General features: G+C 40.3%; 1 protein-coding gene across 1 annotated transcript in view; it reads left to right on the plus strand.

Moving 5' to 3' along the window:
* Positions 1-16,357, plus strand: part of LOC139708085 (scavenger receptor cysteine-rich domain-containing protein DMBT1-like) — a 58,103-nt gene that overhangs the window by 19,552 nt on the left and 22,194 nt on the right. The window contains exons 8-16 of the mRNA XM_071620068.1: positions 1,403-1,729; positions 2,349-2,666; positions 4,394-4,720; positions 5,340-5,657; positions 7,385-7,711; positions 8,331-8,648; positions 10,378-10,704; positions 13,296-13,622; positions 15,511-15,825. Of these exons, the coding sequence (XP_071476169.1) occupies positions 1,403-1,729; positions 2,349-2,666; positions 4,394-4,720; positions 5,340-5,657; positions 7,385-7,711; positions 8,331-8,648; positions 10,378-10,704; positions 13,296-13,622; positions 15,511-15,825 (2,904 nt within the window). The remainder of the gene's footprint in view (positions 1-1,402; positions 1,730-2,348; positions 2,667-4,393; positions 4,721-5,339; positions 5,658-7,384; positions 7,712-8,330; positions 8,649-10,377; positions 10,705-13,295; positions 13,623-15,510; positions 15,826-16,357) is intronic.

Raw genomic sequence — 16,357 nt, forward strand, 5'->3', positions numbered from 1 at the left:
TGCTATAAAAAGATTAACACCAACTTTAGATGAATTTCCAATACAGATTAGCTTTAACTCTATTACGTCCAACATGTTATATGTTTCAGGAGAGATATCCAATATCAGTATCGTGTGTTACGACCAAAAACACACTGAGAATGATCGCACAAAAGAAACAATCAACTGATGTTCAGGTGGTTTATTAACAGTGATATTGTGGGTACAGACTGGTAATCGGTTTCACATCAGTACAATAATGATCAGTAGAAACAATTATAAAACAGTAGTGGAATCACTTATACGCATTACAGCATATTCTTAGTCACGAGGTTCATATAGTAGTCCCTTGGTGATGTCCAAATACGATGTTCGATGCACGGATGAATGGTCCTTGATGCCCCAATGAATGATTCCTCCAACGTAAAATCCAGAGGCGCTGGTTACGATAGTCCACGTTATATCCACGGTATAATGTCCACAGCGAAACGTGCAGAATCCAACGTTACGATGACCACATCCAGTCGATGCGTTGAATGACGATTCGCTCAATAATGTTCATCTAGGAATCCAGCCCGTCACAGCTTTTCCGTAGCAACGTCCGTTGAAATTAAAATATGGAGTCTATCTCCAATGTAGGCAAATTAATTATCTGCCGGCAAAATGTCTCCCAGGCCTTATCTCCACAAACATAACAGGTCAGCAGGAAACACAGGACTGACTATAACAAGTCGTTTCAGAGCCAGAAGTGACGTAACTCTCAGAGCAGAGGTGTTGGGTACTCTGCCTACTGCAGAATTTCTCTAGCTTATATACTATCTATTCACCCCCTTCTAGCACATTCTATAACTCTCTCCAACCTGGGGCCACACACCTGAACATACTGGCAAGTCCTAGTTCCAGGAAACCTGGATGACTCACTGCATAACATCATTACCAAAATTAACTACCAATCACATTGGGCTACAGTGACAGTGCCTCACTCAGCCAAACATGTAAGCACTTCCCAGAACATTCTGGAATGGGTGAAATCATTCTAGATTGAGTGAGCTATAATGTATTTCCTGTTACATGCATGTACTGTATAGCTACATTGTATACCACCTAGAAAATTCTCCACTTATCTGGTCAGCCTGTATGTACTATATCTATACCACATAGAATGTTCTCCATTAATCTGGTCAACCTGTGTAGCGCTCTACCCGCGGAACCAAACTCTAAATCTTACACAACCAAAGCGTTTACGAAACTTAAACAGCACTACGAACGTCTGAACTTCTCTATTACTTTTCAGAGCCTTGAGAAAAAAAAAAGTAATATGTTTGAGCACAGATCTCTTTATTTTCTTTCCCACCGACGACATAGCATGCAGTCAAATGGGAGTTGCGTTATCAATTAATTCTTCCTCTTTTTCTTGTACTAGTGCCAGAAGAGTATGAAGTTCGTCTTGTAAATGGAGGGAGTGCCAATGAAGGACGAGTTGAGGTTCGATACAACGGAACGTGGGGCACCGTGTGCGATGACTCCTGGGGTCTAGAAGACGCTCACGTTGTGTGTAGAATGCTTGGCTACCAAGAGGCCACGTCAGCTCCTTGCTGCGCGAGATTTGGACAGGGCTCTGGCGATATCTTACTGGATGATGTGAGCTGTTCTGGAAACGAAGACAACCTAGCTGACTGCCAGCATCGTGAATTTGGAACTCATAATTGTGGACATAATGAAGACGCGGGAGTTGTTTGCCGTCCCACAGGTATATTGACGTAGGCAACAGAAATGTGTGTTTTTTGTATCAAGTTAGAGGACAATTACCTAAAAATGTCAAAATTTGTTTACTTTTTACATTATTTCATGAATTCAATTTCAAATTATGAAGAAAAAAAGATATGCATCATGTGTGGCCTCTCTTCCCTAAACGTTGTGAACTTGTGATGCTTGTATTGCATGCTGTTATAACTCTGATGGAATGAGCACTGTATGTCCAATTAGGTGAGAAGACATTCTTGTAATAGATATCAATACTGTGTATTACTGCATGTTATGATTGCGTAAATTTTGCGTTTAAAGTAAACAGAATAGGCCTCTTTCGTGGCACTACTTCTCCATGCAATGGTATGTTGTGACATTCTATTACGTGTTATAATCACTTAATTTCTTTATACTCTACCGTTATAATAAAGTAACCAGAGAGTAAAATGCAACAAAAGAAATTTTACATTTTCTAATATCTGAAGTTTAGAAGAGCAAGTGTTGTCACATACAGATTTCTATTTCTTTAAAGATTGACATTAAACGTTAAATTGAAGTAAGCAGTAAGAGGGAGTTGTACTGTTCCCCGATTCTACTTATTTTTCTTGTACTATTGCCAAAAGAGTATGAAGTTCGTCTTGTGGATGGAGGGTGTGCCAATGAAGGGCGAGTTGAGGTTCGGTACAACGGAACGTGGGGCACCGTGTGTGACGACTCCTGGGGTCTAGAAGACGCTAACGTTGTGTGTAGAATGCTTGGCTACCAAGAGGCCTCGGAAGCTCCTTGCTGCGCGAGATTTGGACAGGGCTCTGGCGATATCTTACTGGATGATGTAAGCTGTTCTGGAAACGAAGACAACCTAGCTGACTGTCAGCATCGTGAATTTGGAACTCATAACTGCGGACATGTAGAAGATGCCGGAGTTGTTTGTAGTTCCACAGGTATGGTGGAGTAGGCGAACATACAAGAAACCCGAAAATAGTTCTAAACCTTCGATCTCAATACAAATGTTAACCACCGAATTCCCGTTGTTGAAGAAAGACTGATTTTGTAACAACACGCATTTCCCACTGCAGACAGTTACCCAAATATACCATCGACCCGTCCTCAACGGAATAAGATGTCAGCTCTAAAGTCTTTATCAATAGAATGACCCGTCAGAAAAGAGGCGGAGCTGGAATATCTGTGTTCAATGAATCTGTTCCTAATTGAAACGAACGTTCTGTTTCACCAATGAACGATTCGTGACATGCACCTTTAATTACCTTCATTTTTTAAATAATCCTGTACAAGGGATCAGTGATATCTTTCTTCTCAGTTTTGACTTTTGTCACTACTAGGCACTGACGAAGTGTCCTAGTGGCTAGTGGGGTAAGGTTATTCCCCTTGTATCAAACTTGTTAAGTTTCCTCCGCAAAGCATCGGTCCTTTTGATATAGTTGCGGAGTCTGTTATGATGTTGGACTATTTTCTTTGTAGGGCTGTGTGACCCTGAGGAACGCCCAATTGAGCATAGCCTCAGTCCTGAAGAGCTTTTTTGATTTGTCAGTAGTTCTTACCGTTTTAACCGAATTAAACACAGTTTGTGAAATACACCATGTACTCATCACCAATGCTCAGGAGAATGATTAGATTAGAAAACGAGATGCTCGTCAATGTGGATTGGTTTGAATCAGACAAGTTGACATAAGGATACTTCGTCAGTGCTTCGAAGGGCCGATTGACACAACATAGAGGGCAACACAGGTCTCTTGTGCATGGCTACTTACCAAGTAAAACAAAACCAGGATGATTGTCAGGAATCGTCCATTAGTAAAACAGAACTCTCACTTAGGACTAGATTTCTTGAACACAGACGCCCTAGCACCTCCTCTAAACATAACAATCTCTGTCAAATCTCAAGACCACCTCATGGACGTAGATAATGTGCAAAGTTCCGGAGCGGGAAACTTTATACTTTGAAAGTGGAGCACAGAAGATTGAAGTAACCTACATCAGGACATAATCCCTCAACAAAGACGAGATGTGGGGGGGGGGGGGAGGGTCTACAAAGGCAAGCTAATATTAACTCCTATAAGCACATCTACATTTGGATGATTATGCCGAAGATGGGTCATTCCGTAAGGTTGACGAAGTCTGTTACGTTAACACCTAAAAGTATCAGAGTTTAAGTTTTCTGTTGATGAGATTAAAAGAGTAACCCTAATTTTTGATGAATTTCCAAGAGCGAGAAGCTGTAACTCTTTTACGTGAATTATGATGTATTTTATGGGTGAATTGTTATCGCATATCAATATCTGCTGCTAATATATTAAGTCATGATAATTTTGATTTCACAATGTAATGGATCAAGAAATGAATCATATGTGGTACTCTTTCTAGGTATTTTGTGGTATTGTACTTGTGATCCCTTTTTTGTTGTTGTTGGACGTGACAGTCGCCCTACGCTCGGCGCGAAACTCTAAATCTTACCGAACTAAAGCATTAATGAAAGTTACATGGCTAAAAAGAAAGTCTGAACTCTTTATTTCTTTTGAGATTCTCGGGAAAAATAAGGAAATATGTATGAGCACAGATCTCCTTATTTTGTTTTTTCCAGCGGTGACATAGCATGCAGTCAAGGAGGAGTTGCGTTAGAGACTAATTCTTCTTCTTTTTCGTGTACAAGTGCCAGCAGAGTATGAAGTTCGTCTTGTGGATGGAGGGAGTGCCAATGAGGGACGAGTTGAGGTCCGGAACAACGGAGAGTGGGGCACCGTGTGTGACGACTCCTGGGGTCTAGAAGACGCTGACGTTGTGTGTAGAATGCTTGGTTACCAAGAGGCCTTGCAAGCTCCTTGCTGCGCGAGATTTGGACAGGGCTCTGGCGAAATCTTACTGGATGATGTGAGCTGTTCTGGAAACGAAGACAACCTAGCTGACTGCCAGCATCGTGAATTTGGAACTCATAATTGTGGACATAATGAAGACGCGGGAGTTGTTTGCCGTCCCACAGGTATATTGACGTAGGCAACAGAAATGTGTGTTTTTTGTATCAAGTTAGAGGACAATTACCTAAAAATGTCAAAATTTGTTTACTTTTTACATTATTTCATGAATTCAATTTCAAATTATGAAGAAAAAAAGATATGCATCATGTGTGGCCTCTCTTCCCTAAACGTTGTGAACTTGTGATGCTTGTATTGCATGCTGTTATAACTCTGATGGAATGAGCACTGTATGTCCAATTAGGTGAGAAGACATTCTTGTAATAAATATCAATACTGTGTATTACTGCATGTTATGATTGCGTAAATTTTGCGTTTAAAGTAAACAGAATAGGCCTCTTTCGTGGCACTACTTCTCCATGCAATGGTAGGTTGTGACATTCTATTACGTGTTATAATCACTTAATTTCTTTATACTCTACCGTTATAATAAAGTAACCAGAGAGTAAAATGCAACAAAAGAAATTTTACATTTTCTAATATCTGAAGTTTAGAAGAGCAAGTGTTGTCACATACAGATTTCTATTTCTTTAAAGATTGACATTAAACGTTAAATTGAAGTAAGCAGTAAGAGGGAGTTGTACTGTTCCCCGATTCTACTTATTTTTCTTGTACTATTGCCAAAAGAGTATGAAGTTCGTCTTGTGGATGGAGGGTGTGCCAATGAAGGGCGAGTTGAGGTTCGGTACAACGGAACGTGGGGCACCGTGTGTGACGACTCCTGGGGTCTAGAAGACGCTAACGTTGTGTGTAGAATGCTTGGTTACCAAGAGGCCTCGGAAGCTCCTTGCTGCGCGAGATTTGGACAGGGCTCTGGCGATATCTTACTGGATGATGTAAGCTGTTCTGGAAACGAAGACAACCTAGCTGACTGTCAGCATCGTGAATTTGGAACTCATAACTGCGGACATGTAGAAGATGCCGGAGTTGTTTGTAGTTCCACAGGTATGGTGGAGTAGGCGAACATACAAGAAACCCGAAAATAGTTCTAAACCTTCGATCTCAATACAAATGTTAACCACCGAATTCCCGTTGTTGAAGAAAGACTGATTTTGTAACAACACGCATTTCCCACTGCAGACAGTTACCCAAATATACCATCGACCCGTCCTCAACGGAATAAGATGTCAGCTCTAAAGTCTTTATCAATAGAATGACCCGTCAGAAAAGAGGCGGAGCTGGAATATCTGTGTTCAATGAATCTGTTCCTAATTGAAACGAACGTTCTGTTTCACCAATGAACGATTCGTGACATGCACCTTTAATTACCTTCATTTTTTAAATAATCCTGTACAAGGGATCAGTGATATCTTTCTTCTCAGTTTTGACTTTTGTCACTACTAGGCACTGACGAAGTGTCCTAGTGGCTAGTGGGGTAAGGTTATTCCCCTTGTATCAAACTTGTTAAGTTTCCTCCGCAAAGCATCGGTCCTTTTGATATAGTTGCGGAGTCTGTTATGATGTTGGACTATTTTCTTTGTAGGGCTGTGTGACCCTGAGGAACGCCCAATTGAGCATAGCCTCAGTCCTGAAGAGCTTTTTTGATTTGTCAGTAGTTCTTACCGTTTTAACCGAATTAAACACAGTTTGTGAAATACACCATGTACTCATCACCAATGCTCAGGAGAATGATTAGATTAGAAAACGAGATGCTCGTCAATGTGGATTGGTTTGAATCAGACAAGTTGACATAAGGATACTTCGTCAGTGCTTCGAAGGGCCGATTGACACAACATAGAGGGCAACACAGGTCTCTTGTGCATGGCTACTTACCAAGTAAAACAAAACCAGGATGATTGTCAGGAATCGTCCATTAGTAAAACAGAACTCTCACTTAGGACTAGATTTCTTGAACACAGACGCCCTAGCACCTCCTCTAAACATAACAATCTCTGTCAAATCTCAAGACCACCTCATGGACGTAGATAATGTGCAAAGTTCCGGAGCGGGAAACTTTATACTTTGAAAGTGGAGCACAGAAGATTGAAGTAACCTACATCAGGACATAATCCCTCAACAAAGACGAGATGTGGGGGGGGGGGGGAGGGTCTACAAAGGCAAGCTAATATTAACTCCTATAAGCACATCTACATTTGGATGATTATGCCGAAGATGGGTCATTCCGTAAGGTTGACGAAGTCTGTTACGTTAACACCTAAAAGTATCAGAGTTTAAGTTTTCTGTTGATGAGATTAAAAGAGTAACCCTAATTTTTGATGAATTTCCAAGAGCGAGAAGCTGTAACTCTTTTACGTGAATTATGATGTATTTTATGGGTGAATTGTTATCGCATATCAATATCTGCTGCTAATATATTAAGTCATGATAATTTTGATTTCACAATGTAATGGATCAAGAAATGAATCATATGTGGTACTCTTTCTAGGTATTTTGTGGTATTGTACTTGTGATCCCTTTTTTGTTGTTGTTGGACGTGACAGTCGCCCTACGCTCGGCGCGAAACTCTAAATCTTACCGAACTAAAGCATTAATGAAAGTTACATGGCTAAAAAGAAAGTCTGAACTCTTTATTTCTTTTGAGATTCTCGGGAAAAATAAGGAAATATGTATGAGCACAGATCTCCTTATTTTGTTTTTTCCAGCGGTGACATAGCATGCAGTCAAGGAGGAGTTGCGTTAGAGACTAATTCTTCTTCTTTTTCGTGTACAAGTGCCAGCAGAGTATGAAGTTCGTCTTGTGGATGGAGGGAGTGCCAATGAGGGACGAGTTGAGGTCCGGAACAACGGAGAGTGGGGCACCGTGTGTGACGACTCCTGGGGTCTAGAAGACGCTGACGTTGTGTGTAGAATGCTTGGTTACCAAGAGGCCTTGCAAGCTCCTTGCTGCGCGAGATTTGGACAGGGCTCTGGCGAAATCTTACTGGATGATGTGAGCTGTTCTGGAAACGAAGACAACCTAGCTGACTGCCAGCATCGTGAATTTGGAACTCATAATTGTGGACATAATGAAGACGCGGGAGTTGTTTGCCGTCCCACAGGTATATTGACGTAGGCAACAGAAATGTGTGTTTTTTGTATCAAGTTAGAGGACAATTACCTAAAAATGTCAAAATTTGTTTACTTTTTACATTATTTCATGAATTCAATTTCAAATTATGAAGAAAAAAAGATATGCATCATGTGTGGCCTCTCTTCCCTAAACGTTGTGAACTTGTGATGCTTGTATTGCATGCTGTTATAACTCTGATGGAATGAGCACTGTATGTCCAATTAGGTGAGAAGACATTCTTGTAATAAATATCAATACTGTGTATTACTGCATGTTATGATTGCGTAAATTTTGCGTTTAAAGTAAACAGAATAGGCCTCTTTCGTGGCACTACTTCTCCATGCAATGGTATGTTGTGACATTCTATTACGTGTTATAATCACTTAATTTCTTTATACTCTACCGTTATAATAAAGTAACCAGAGAGTAAAATGCAACAAAAGAAATTTTACATTTTCTAATATCTGAAGTTTAGAAGAGCAAGTGTTGTCACATACAGATTTCTATTTCTTTAAAGATTGACATTAAACGTTAAATTGAAGTAAGCAGTAAGAGGGAGTTGTACTGTTCCCCGATTCTACTTATTTTTCTTGTACTATTGCCAAAAGAGTATGAAGTTCGTCTTGTGGATGGAGGGTGTGCCAATGAAGGGCGAGTTGAGGTTCGGTACAACGGAACGTGGGGCACCGTGTGTGACGACTCCTGGGGTCTAGAAGACGCTAACGTTGTGTGTAGAATGCTTGGTTACCAAGAGGCCTCGGAAGCTCCTTGCTGCGCGAGATTTGGACAGGGCTCTGGTGATATCTTACTGGATGATGTAAGCTGTTCTGGAAACGAAGACAACCTAGCTGACTGTCAGCATCGTGAATTTGGAACTCATAACTGCGGACATGTAGAAGACGCCGGAGTTGTTTGTAGTTCCACAGGTATGGTGGAGTAGGCGAACATACAAGAAACCCGAAAATAGTTCTAAACCTTCGATCTCAATACAAATGTTAACCACCGAATTCCCGTTGTTGAAGAAAGACTGATTTTGTAACAACACGCATTTCCCACTGCAGACAGTTACCCAAATATACCATCGACCCGTCCTCAACGGAATAAGATGTCAGCTCTAAAGTCTTTATCAATAGAATGACCCGTCAGAAAAGAGGCGGAGCTGGAATATCTGTGTTCAATGAATCTGTTCCTAATTGAAACGAACGTTCTGTTTCACCAATGAACGATTCGTGACATGCACCTTTAATTACCTTCATTTTTTAAATAATCCTGTACAAGGGATCAGTGATATCTTTCTTCTCAGTTTTGACTTTTGTCACTACTAGGCACTGACGAAGTGTCCTAGTGGCTAGTGGGGTAAGGTTATTCCCCTTGTATCAAACTTGTTAAGTTTCCTCCGCAAAGCATCGGTCCTTTTGATATAGTTGCGGAGTCTGTTATGATGTTGGACTATTTTCTTTGTAGGGCTGTGTGACCCTGAGGAACGCCCAATTGAGCATAGCCTCAGTCCTGAAGAGCTTTTTTGATTTGTCAGTAGTTCTTACCGTTTTAACCGAATTAAACACAGTTTGTGAAATACACCATGTACTCATCACCAATGCTCAGGAGAATGATTAGATTAGAAAACGAGATGCTCGTCAATGTGGATTGGTTTGAATCAGACAAGTTGACATAAGGATACTTCGTCAGTGCTTCGAAGGGCCGATTGACACAACATAGAGGGCAACACAGGTCTCTTGTGCATGGCTACTTACCAAGTAAAACAAAACCAGGATGATTGTCAGGAATCGTCCATTAGTAAAACAGAACTCTCACTTAGGACTAGATTTCTTGAACACAGACGCCCTAGCACCTCCTCTAAACATAACAATCTCTGTCAAATCTCAAGACCACCTCATGGACGTAGATAATGTGCAAAGTTCCGGAGCGGGAAACTTTATACTTTGAAAGTGGAGCACAGAAGATTGAAGTAACCTACATCAGGACATAATCCCTCAACAAAGACGAGATGTGGGGGGGGGGGGGGGAGGGTCTACAAAGGCAAACTAATATTAACTCCTATAAGCACATCTACATTTGGATGATTATGCCGAAGATGGGTCATTCCGTAAGGTTGACGAAGTCTGTTACGTTAACACCTAAAAGTATCAGAGTTTAAGTTTTCTGTTGATGAGATTAAAAGAGTAACCCTAATTTTTGATGAATTTCCAAGAGCGAGAAGCTGTAACTCTTTTACGTGAATTATGATGTATTTTATGGGTGAATTGTTATCGCAAATCAATATCTGCTGCTAATATATTAAGTCATGATAATTTTGATTTCACAATGTAATGGATCAAGAAATGAATCATATGTGGTACTCTTTCTAGGTATTTTGTGGTATTGTACTTGTGATCCCTTTTTTGTTGTTGTTGGACGTGACAGTCGCCCTACGCTCGGCGCGAAACTCTAAATCTTACCGAACTAAAGCATTAATGAAAGTTACATGGCTAAAAAGAAAGTCTGAACTCTTTATTTCTTTTGAGATTCTCGGGAAAAATAAGGAAATATGTATGAGCACAGATCTCCTTATTTTGTTTTTTCCAGCGGTGACATAGCATGCAGTCAAGGAGGAGTTGCGTTAAATACTAATTCTTCTTCTTTTTCGTGTACAAGTGCCAGCAGAGTATGAAGTTCGTCTTGTGGATGGAGGGAGTGCCAATGAGGGACGAGTTGAGGTCCGGAACAACGGAGAGTGGGGCACCGTGTGTGACGACTCCTGGGGTCTAGAAGACGCTGACGTTGTGTGTAGAATGCTTGGTTACCAAGAGGCCTTGCAAGCTCCTTGCTGCGCGAGATTTGGACAGGGCTCTGGCGATATCTTACTGGATGATGTAAGCTGTTCTGGAAACGAAGACAACCTAGCTGACTGTCAGCATCGTGAATTTGGAACTCATAACTGCGGACATGTAGAAGACGCCGGAGTTGTTTGTAGTTCCACAGGTATGGTGGAGTAGGCGAACATACAAGAAACCCGAAAATAGTTCTAACCCTGCGATCTCAATACAAATGTTAACTACCGAATTCCCGTTGTTGAAGACTGGCTGAGTTTGTAACAATACGCATCCTCCGCTGCAGACACTTGCCCAACTATGCTAGGGACCCGTCCTCAACGGGATATGATGTCAGCTCTAAAGTCTTTGTCAGTAGAATGACCCGTCAAAAAAAGAGGTGAAGCTGAAATGTCTGTGTTCAATGAATCTGTTCCTAATTAAAACGAACGTTCTGTTACACCAATGAACGATTCGTGGCACGCACCTTTCTTCCTTTCTGAAGTAATCCTGTACAAGGGATCAGTGATATCTTTCTTCTCAGTTTTGACTTTCGTCACAACTATGCACTGACAAAGTATCCTAGTGGCTAGTGGGGTAAGGCTATTCCCCTTGTGCCAAACTTGTTAAGTTTCCTCTTGAAAGCAACGGAATCCCCTTTCACGTGAGGCAGTATAATCTGTCCTTTTGATATAATTGTGGAGTCTGTTATCATGTTGGACTGTTTTCTTTCTAGGGCTGTGCGACCATGAGGAATGCTGACTGAGCACAGCCGCAGTAATTCTGAAGAACATTTTTGATTTGTCAGTAGTCGGTACTTACTGTTTCAGCTCCATGAAGCACTGTTTGTTTATACACCATATACTCATCACCAATGCTCAAGAGAATGATTAGATTAGAAAACGAGTTGCTGGTCAGTGTGGATTGGTTTGAATCAGACAAGTTGACATAAGGATACTTCGTCAGTGCTTCGAAGGGCCGATTGACACAACAAAGAGGGCAACACAGGTCTCTTGTACAGGGTTACTTGCCAAGTAAAACAAAACCAGGATGATTGTCAGGAATCGTCCATTAGTAAAACAGAACTCTCACTTAGGACTAGAATTCTTGAACACAGACGCCCTAGCACCTCCTCTAAACATAACAATCTCTGTCAAATCTCAAGACCACCTCATGGACCTAGATAATGTGCAAAGTTCCGGAGCGGGAACCTTTATACTTTGAAAGTGGAGCTCACAGAAGTAACCTACATCAGGACATACCGAATTTCCTTCAACAAAGACTGGAAATGGGGGGGGGGGGTGTCTACAAAGTACAAACTAATATTAAATCCTACAAGCTTATCGACATTGGGATGATTAAGCCGAAGATGGGTCATTCCGTAATGTTGACGAAGTCTGTTACGTTAAAACCTAAAAATATCACAGTTTAAGTTTTCTGTTGTTGAGATTAAAAGAGTAACCCTAATTTTTGATGAATTTCCAAGAGCGAGAAGCTGTAACTCTTTTACGTGAATTATGATGTATGGGTGAATTGTTATCGCAAATCAATATCTGCTGCTAATATATTAACCCTAACTTACCTGGGCTATTTAGCGAGCTTGAATTCCTGGGGGGGGGGGGGGGGGGCATTATGGCCCCCCTTCAGATCTTGGCCGTTGATCGCGCGATCGCCGCAAAATTTTGCATTAACATAAAGCCGGATGTAATCTACAAGACTACTAAGTTATTTTCAAAAAATTTGCATTTTCTATTTTAAATTAATTAATTATTCAAATATATGCAAAAAAAAACCTCATTTTCGTCTGTAATTGGCTTATAAAAGCTTTTGGAATGCTGATTTTTGGTGTAAATATTCCTAGTGACATTCCGAACATTTGTGCGTAAAAAAAAGCAGTATCTAAATTAATTTCTTATGTTTTTTTATTGTTTTATCAATTTTTAATGTATTTCTTTGTTTTTTCGAACTTTTGTTTTTGTTGTTTTATCAATTTTTAATGTATTTCTTTGTTTTTTCGAACTTTTGTTTTTGTTGTTTTTTTCAGCAGAATTTGTCATACACATATTTTGAAGCATAATTATACTAAAACAAATTGATTTCAGCCATTAAAATCAAAAATATGAATCTTTATATGAATTAATTGAAAAAACACAATTTGTATTGACTTTGTACACAAAATCACGTTTTTGAGCAATTTTGGGGTTGACGAAAATTTTTTGAAGGGGCGTTGCTTCGGAACGGTATGCCCGGGCGCGACAAATTTGGTCTCAAAAGTTGCGCGAGACTTGAAAGTAAAAAGTCAGCGAGCGGCGCGGTCAAAAAATTTTGCGCGCCGGAATGGTCACGGAATTCGTCAAGGGGGGGGGGGGGCATTATGCCCCCCCCCCTCCCCCAGGTAAGTTAGGGTTAAGTCATGATAATTTTGATTTCACAATGTAATGAATCAAGAAATGCATCATATGTGGTACTCTTTCTTGGTATTTTGTGGTATTGTACTTGTGATCCCTTTTTTGTTGTTGTTGGACGTGACAGTCGCCCTACGCTCGGCGCGAAACTCTAAATCTTACCGAACTAAAGCGTTAATGAAAGTTAAATTGCTAAACAAAATCTGAACTTTTTATTTCTTTTGAGATTCTCGGGAAAAATAACGAAATATGTTTGAGCACAGATCTCCTTATTTTGTTTTTTTTCCAGCGGTGACATAGCATGCAGTCAAGGAGGAGTTGCGTTAGAGACTAATTCTTCTTCTTTTTCGTGTACAAGTGCCAGCAGAGTATGAAGTTCGTCTTGTGGGTGGAGGGAGTGCCAATGAGGGACGAGTTGAGGTCCGGAACAACGGAGAGTGGGGCACCGTGTGTGACGACTCCTGGGGTATAGATGACGCTAACGTTGTGTGTAGAATGCTTGGATACCAAGAGGCCTTGCAAGCTCCTTGCTGCGCGAGATTTGGACAGGGCTCTGGCGAAATCTTACTGGATGATGTGAGCTGTTCTGGAAACGAAGACAACCTAGCTGACTGTCAGCATCGTGAATTTGGAACGCATAACTGCGGACATGTAGAAGACGCCGGAGTTGTTTGTAGTTCCGGAGGTATGGTGTAGTAGGCGAACATAGAAGAAACCCAAAATTATAGTTCTAACCCTCCGATCTCAATACAAATGTTAACTACTGAATTCCCGTTGTTGAAGGCTGGCTGAGTTTGTAACAATACGCATTCTCCGCTGCAGACACTTGCCCAAATATGCTAGGGACCCGTCCTCAACGGGATATGATGTCAGCTCTAAAGTCTTTGTCAGTAGAATGACCCGTCAGAAAAGAGGTGAAGCTGAAATGTCTGTGTTCAATGAATCTGTTCCTAATTAAAACGAACGTTCTGTTACACCAATGGACGATTCGTGGCATGCACCTTTCTTCCTTTCTGAAGTAATCCTGTACAAGGGATCAGTGATATCTTTCTTCTCAGTTTTGACTTTCGTCACAACTATGCACTGACAAAGTATCCTAGTGGCTAGTGGAGTAAGGCTATTCCCCTTGTGCCAAACTTGTTAAGTTTCCTCTTGAAAAGCAGTATAACGGATATAATTGTGGAATCCCCTTTCACGTGAGGCAGTATAATCTGTCCTTAATGTTTTTGACTGTTTGTTTATAATTGTGGAGTCTGTTATCATGTTAAGCTTTAAAATGGACTATTTTCTAAATATTTGAAAGAAAGCACAACCTTTCTAGGGCTGTCTATTCAAGCGCAACCATGAGGAATGCTCACTGAGCCTCACAACCGCATTAATTCTGAAGAAGAACATTTTTGATTTGTCAGTAGTCGGTACTTAATGTTTCAGCTCCATGAAGCACTGTTTGTTTATACACAACATATACTCATCACCAATGCTCAAGAGAATGATTAGATTAGGAAAACTAAATGCTGGTCAGTGTGGGTTGGTTTGAATCAGACAAATTGACATAAGGATACTTCGTCAGTGATTCGAAGGGCCGATTGACACAACAAAGAGGGTAACACAGTTCTCTTGTACAGGGTTACTTGCCAAGTAAAACAACACCAGTATGATTGTCAGGAATCGTCCATTAGTAAAACAGAACTCTCACTTAGGACTAGATTTCTTGAACATAGACGCCCTAGCACCTCCTCTAAACATAATGATTATCTCTGTCAAATCTCAAGACCACATCATGGACCTAGATAATGTGCAAAGTTCTGGAGCGGGAACCTTTATACTTTGAAAGTGGAGCTCACAGAAGTAACCTACATCAGGACATACCGACTTTCCCTCAACAAAGACTAGAAATGGGAGGGGGGGGGGGGGGGAGGTCTACAAAGTACAAATACTACTAACTCCTATAAGCGTGTCTGCATCGGGATGATTAAGCCGAAGATGGGTCATTCCATAAGGTTGAAGAAGTCTGTTACGTTAACGCCTAAAAATATCAGAGTTTAATTTTTCTGTTGTTGTTGACATTAAAAGATTAACACCAACTTGAGATGAATTTCCAAAACAAAGTGGCTTTAACACTATTACGTGAAACATGATGTATTTTATGGGAGAGTTATACAAAGTCAATCTCTGGTGCTATTATCATTATTCTATTATAATTTTGACTTCGCAATGTAACCCCTATAACAAGAAATGCATTATTTGTGGTATTACTATTTGGTATTTAGTGACCTTGTACTTGTGATTATTTATTTATATTTTTTTTTTACATCACAGAAGCCCTACCTTGCGCACGAAGCTCTAATTAATATCACCGAACTAAAGCTTTAATGAAACTTAAACGGCTTTAATGAAACTTTAACTCTCTATTACGTTTGTGATTCTCGAGCAAAAAGGTTAAATCTTTGAACACAGGTATCTTTATTTTTCCCCCACCGGTGATATAGTATGCATGGAAGGGGGGAAAGACGTTAGAGACTAACTCTGCTTGTTTTTTTTTTTTTTAATTCCTCCTCTTTTTCATGTACTAGTGCCAGAAGAGTATGAAGTTCGTCTTGTAAATGGAGGGAGTGCCAATGAGGGACGAGTTGAGGTCCGGAACAACGGAGAGTGGGGCACCGTGTGTGACGACTCCTGGGGTCTAGAAGACGCTAACGTTGTGTGCAGAATGCTTGGTTACCAAGAGGCCTCAGAAGCTCGTTGCTGTGCGAACTTTGGACAGGGCTCTGGCGATATCTTACTGGATGATGTGAGCTGTTCTGGAAACGAAGACAACCTAGCTGACTGTCAGCATCGTGAATTTGGAACTCATAACTGTGTTCATGGAGAAGACGCGGGAGTTGTTTGTATTCCCACAGACATAGTCGATTAAACGGAGTTAGAAGAAACGTAGTTGCTCTTCTCTTTTATTATTATGGGGACAGTTTTTTTTTTTTTTCTGGAATACCTTTTTTTTCCGTTACTACTCTCAATCTCTGACAAAGAACACAAATACTCGTTTAATTAGTAGAGAATATATTCGCACTTACCTGTTCGTTACCTTGTCGTTATCTAGTTATGCAGCAAGGTTCATAAAGGACCACGACTATAATTCATTTCAGTCCAGGTTAGTTTATTCTTTATTTTTCATTCAATAAATATATAACATAAAGCGTAAGCAAAATGATTACACTGATTAATTTTATTTAAATGATGCAAGCTTAGTTTACTATAGCGGCGATAGAAATATCATCCTTTGTCTTGTATTTGGCGTCGATTTTTCTATTTTTAAGTTAAGCGCTTAAATATATTTTGGAAAATTATTTTGTTTTGTATTTTGTTATTTTACTCATGGCTAACCTTTCTGAGGTGTTGGTATGATTCCTACAAAAAAAAAAA

Source organism: Diadema antillarum, unplaced genomic scaffold, assembly GCF_040938485.1.
Source record: "Diadema antillarum isolate AM-2024a unplaced genomic scaffold, OU_Dant_1.0 seq00001299_RagTag, whole genome shotgun sequence".
NCBI lineage: Eukaryota > Metazoa > Echinodermata > Echinoidea > Diadematoida > Diadematidae > Diadema > Diadema antillarum.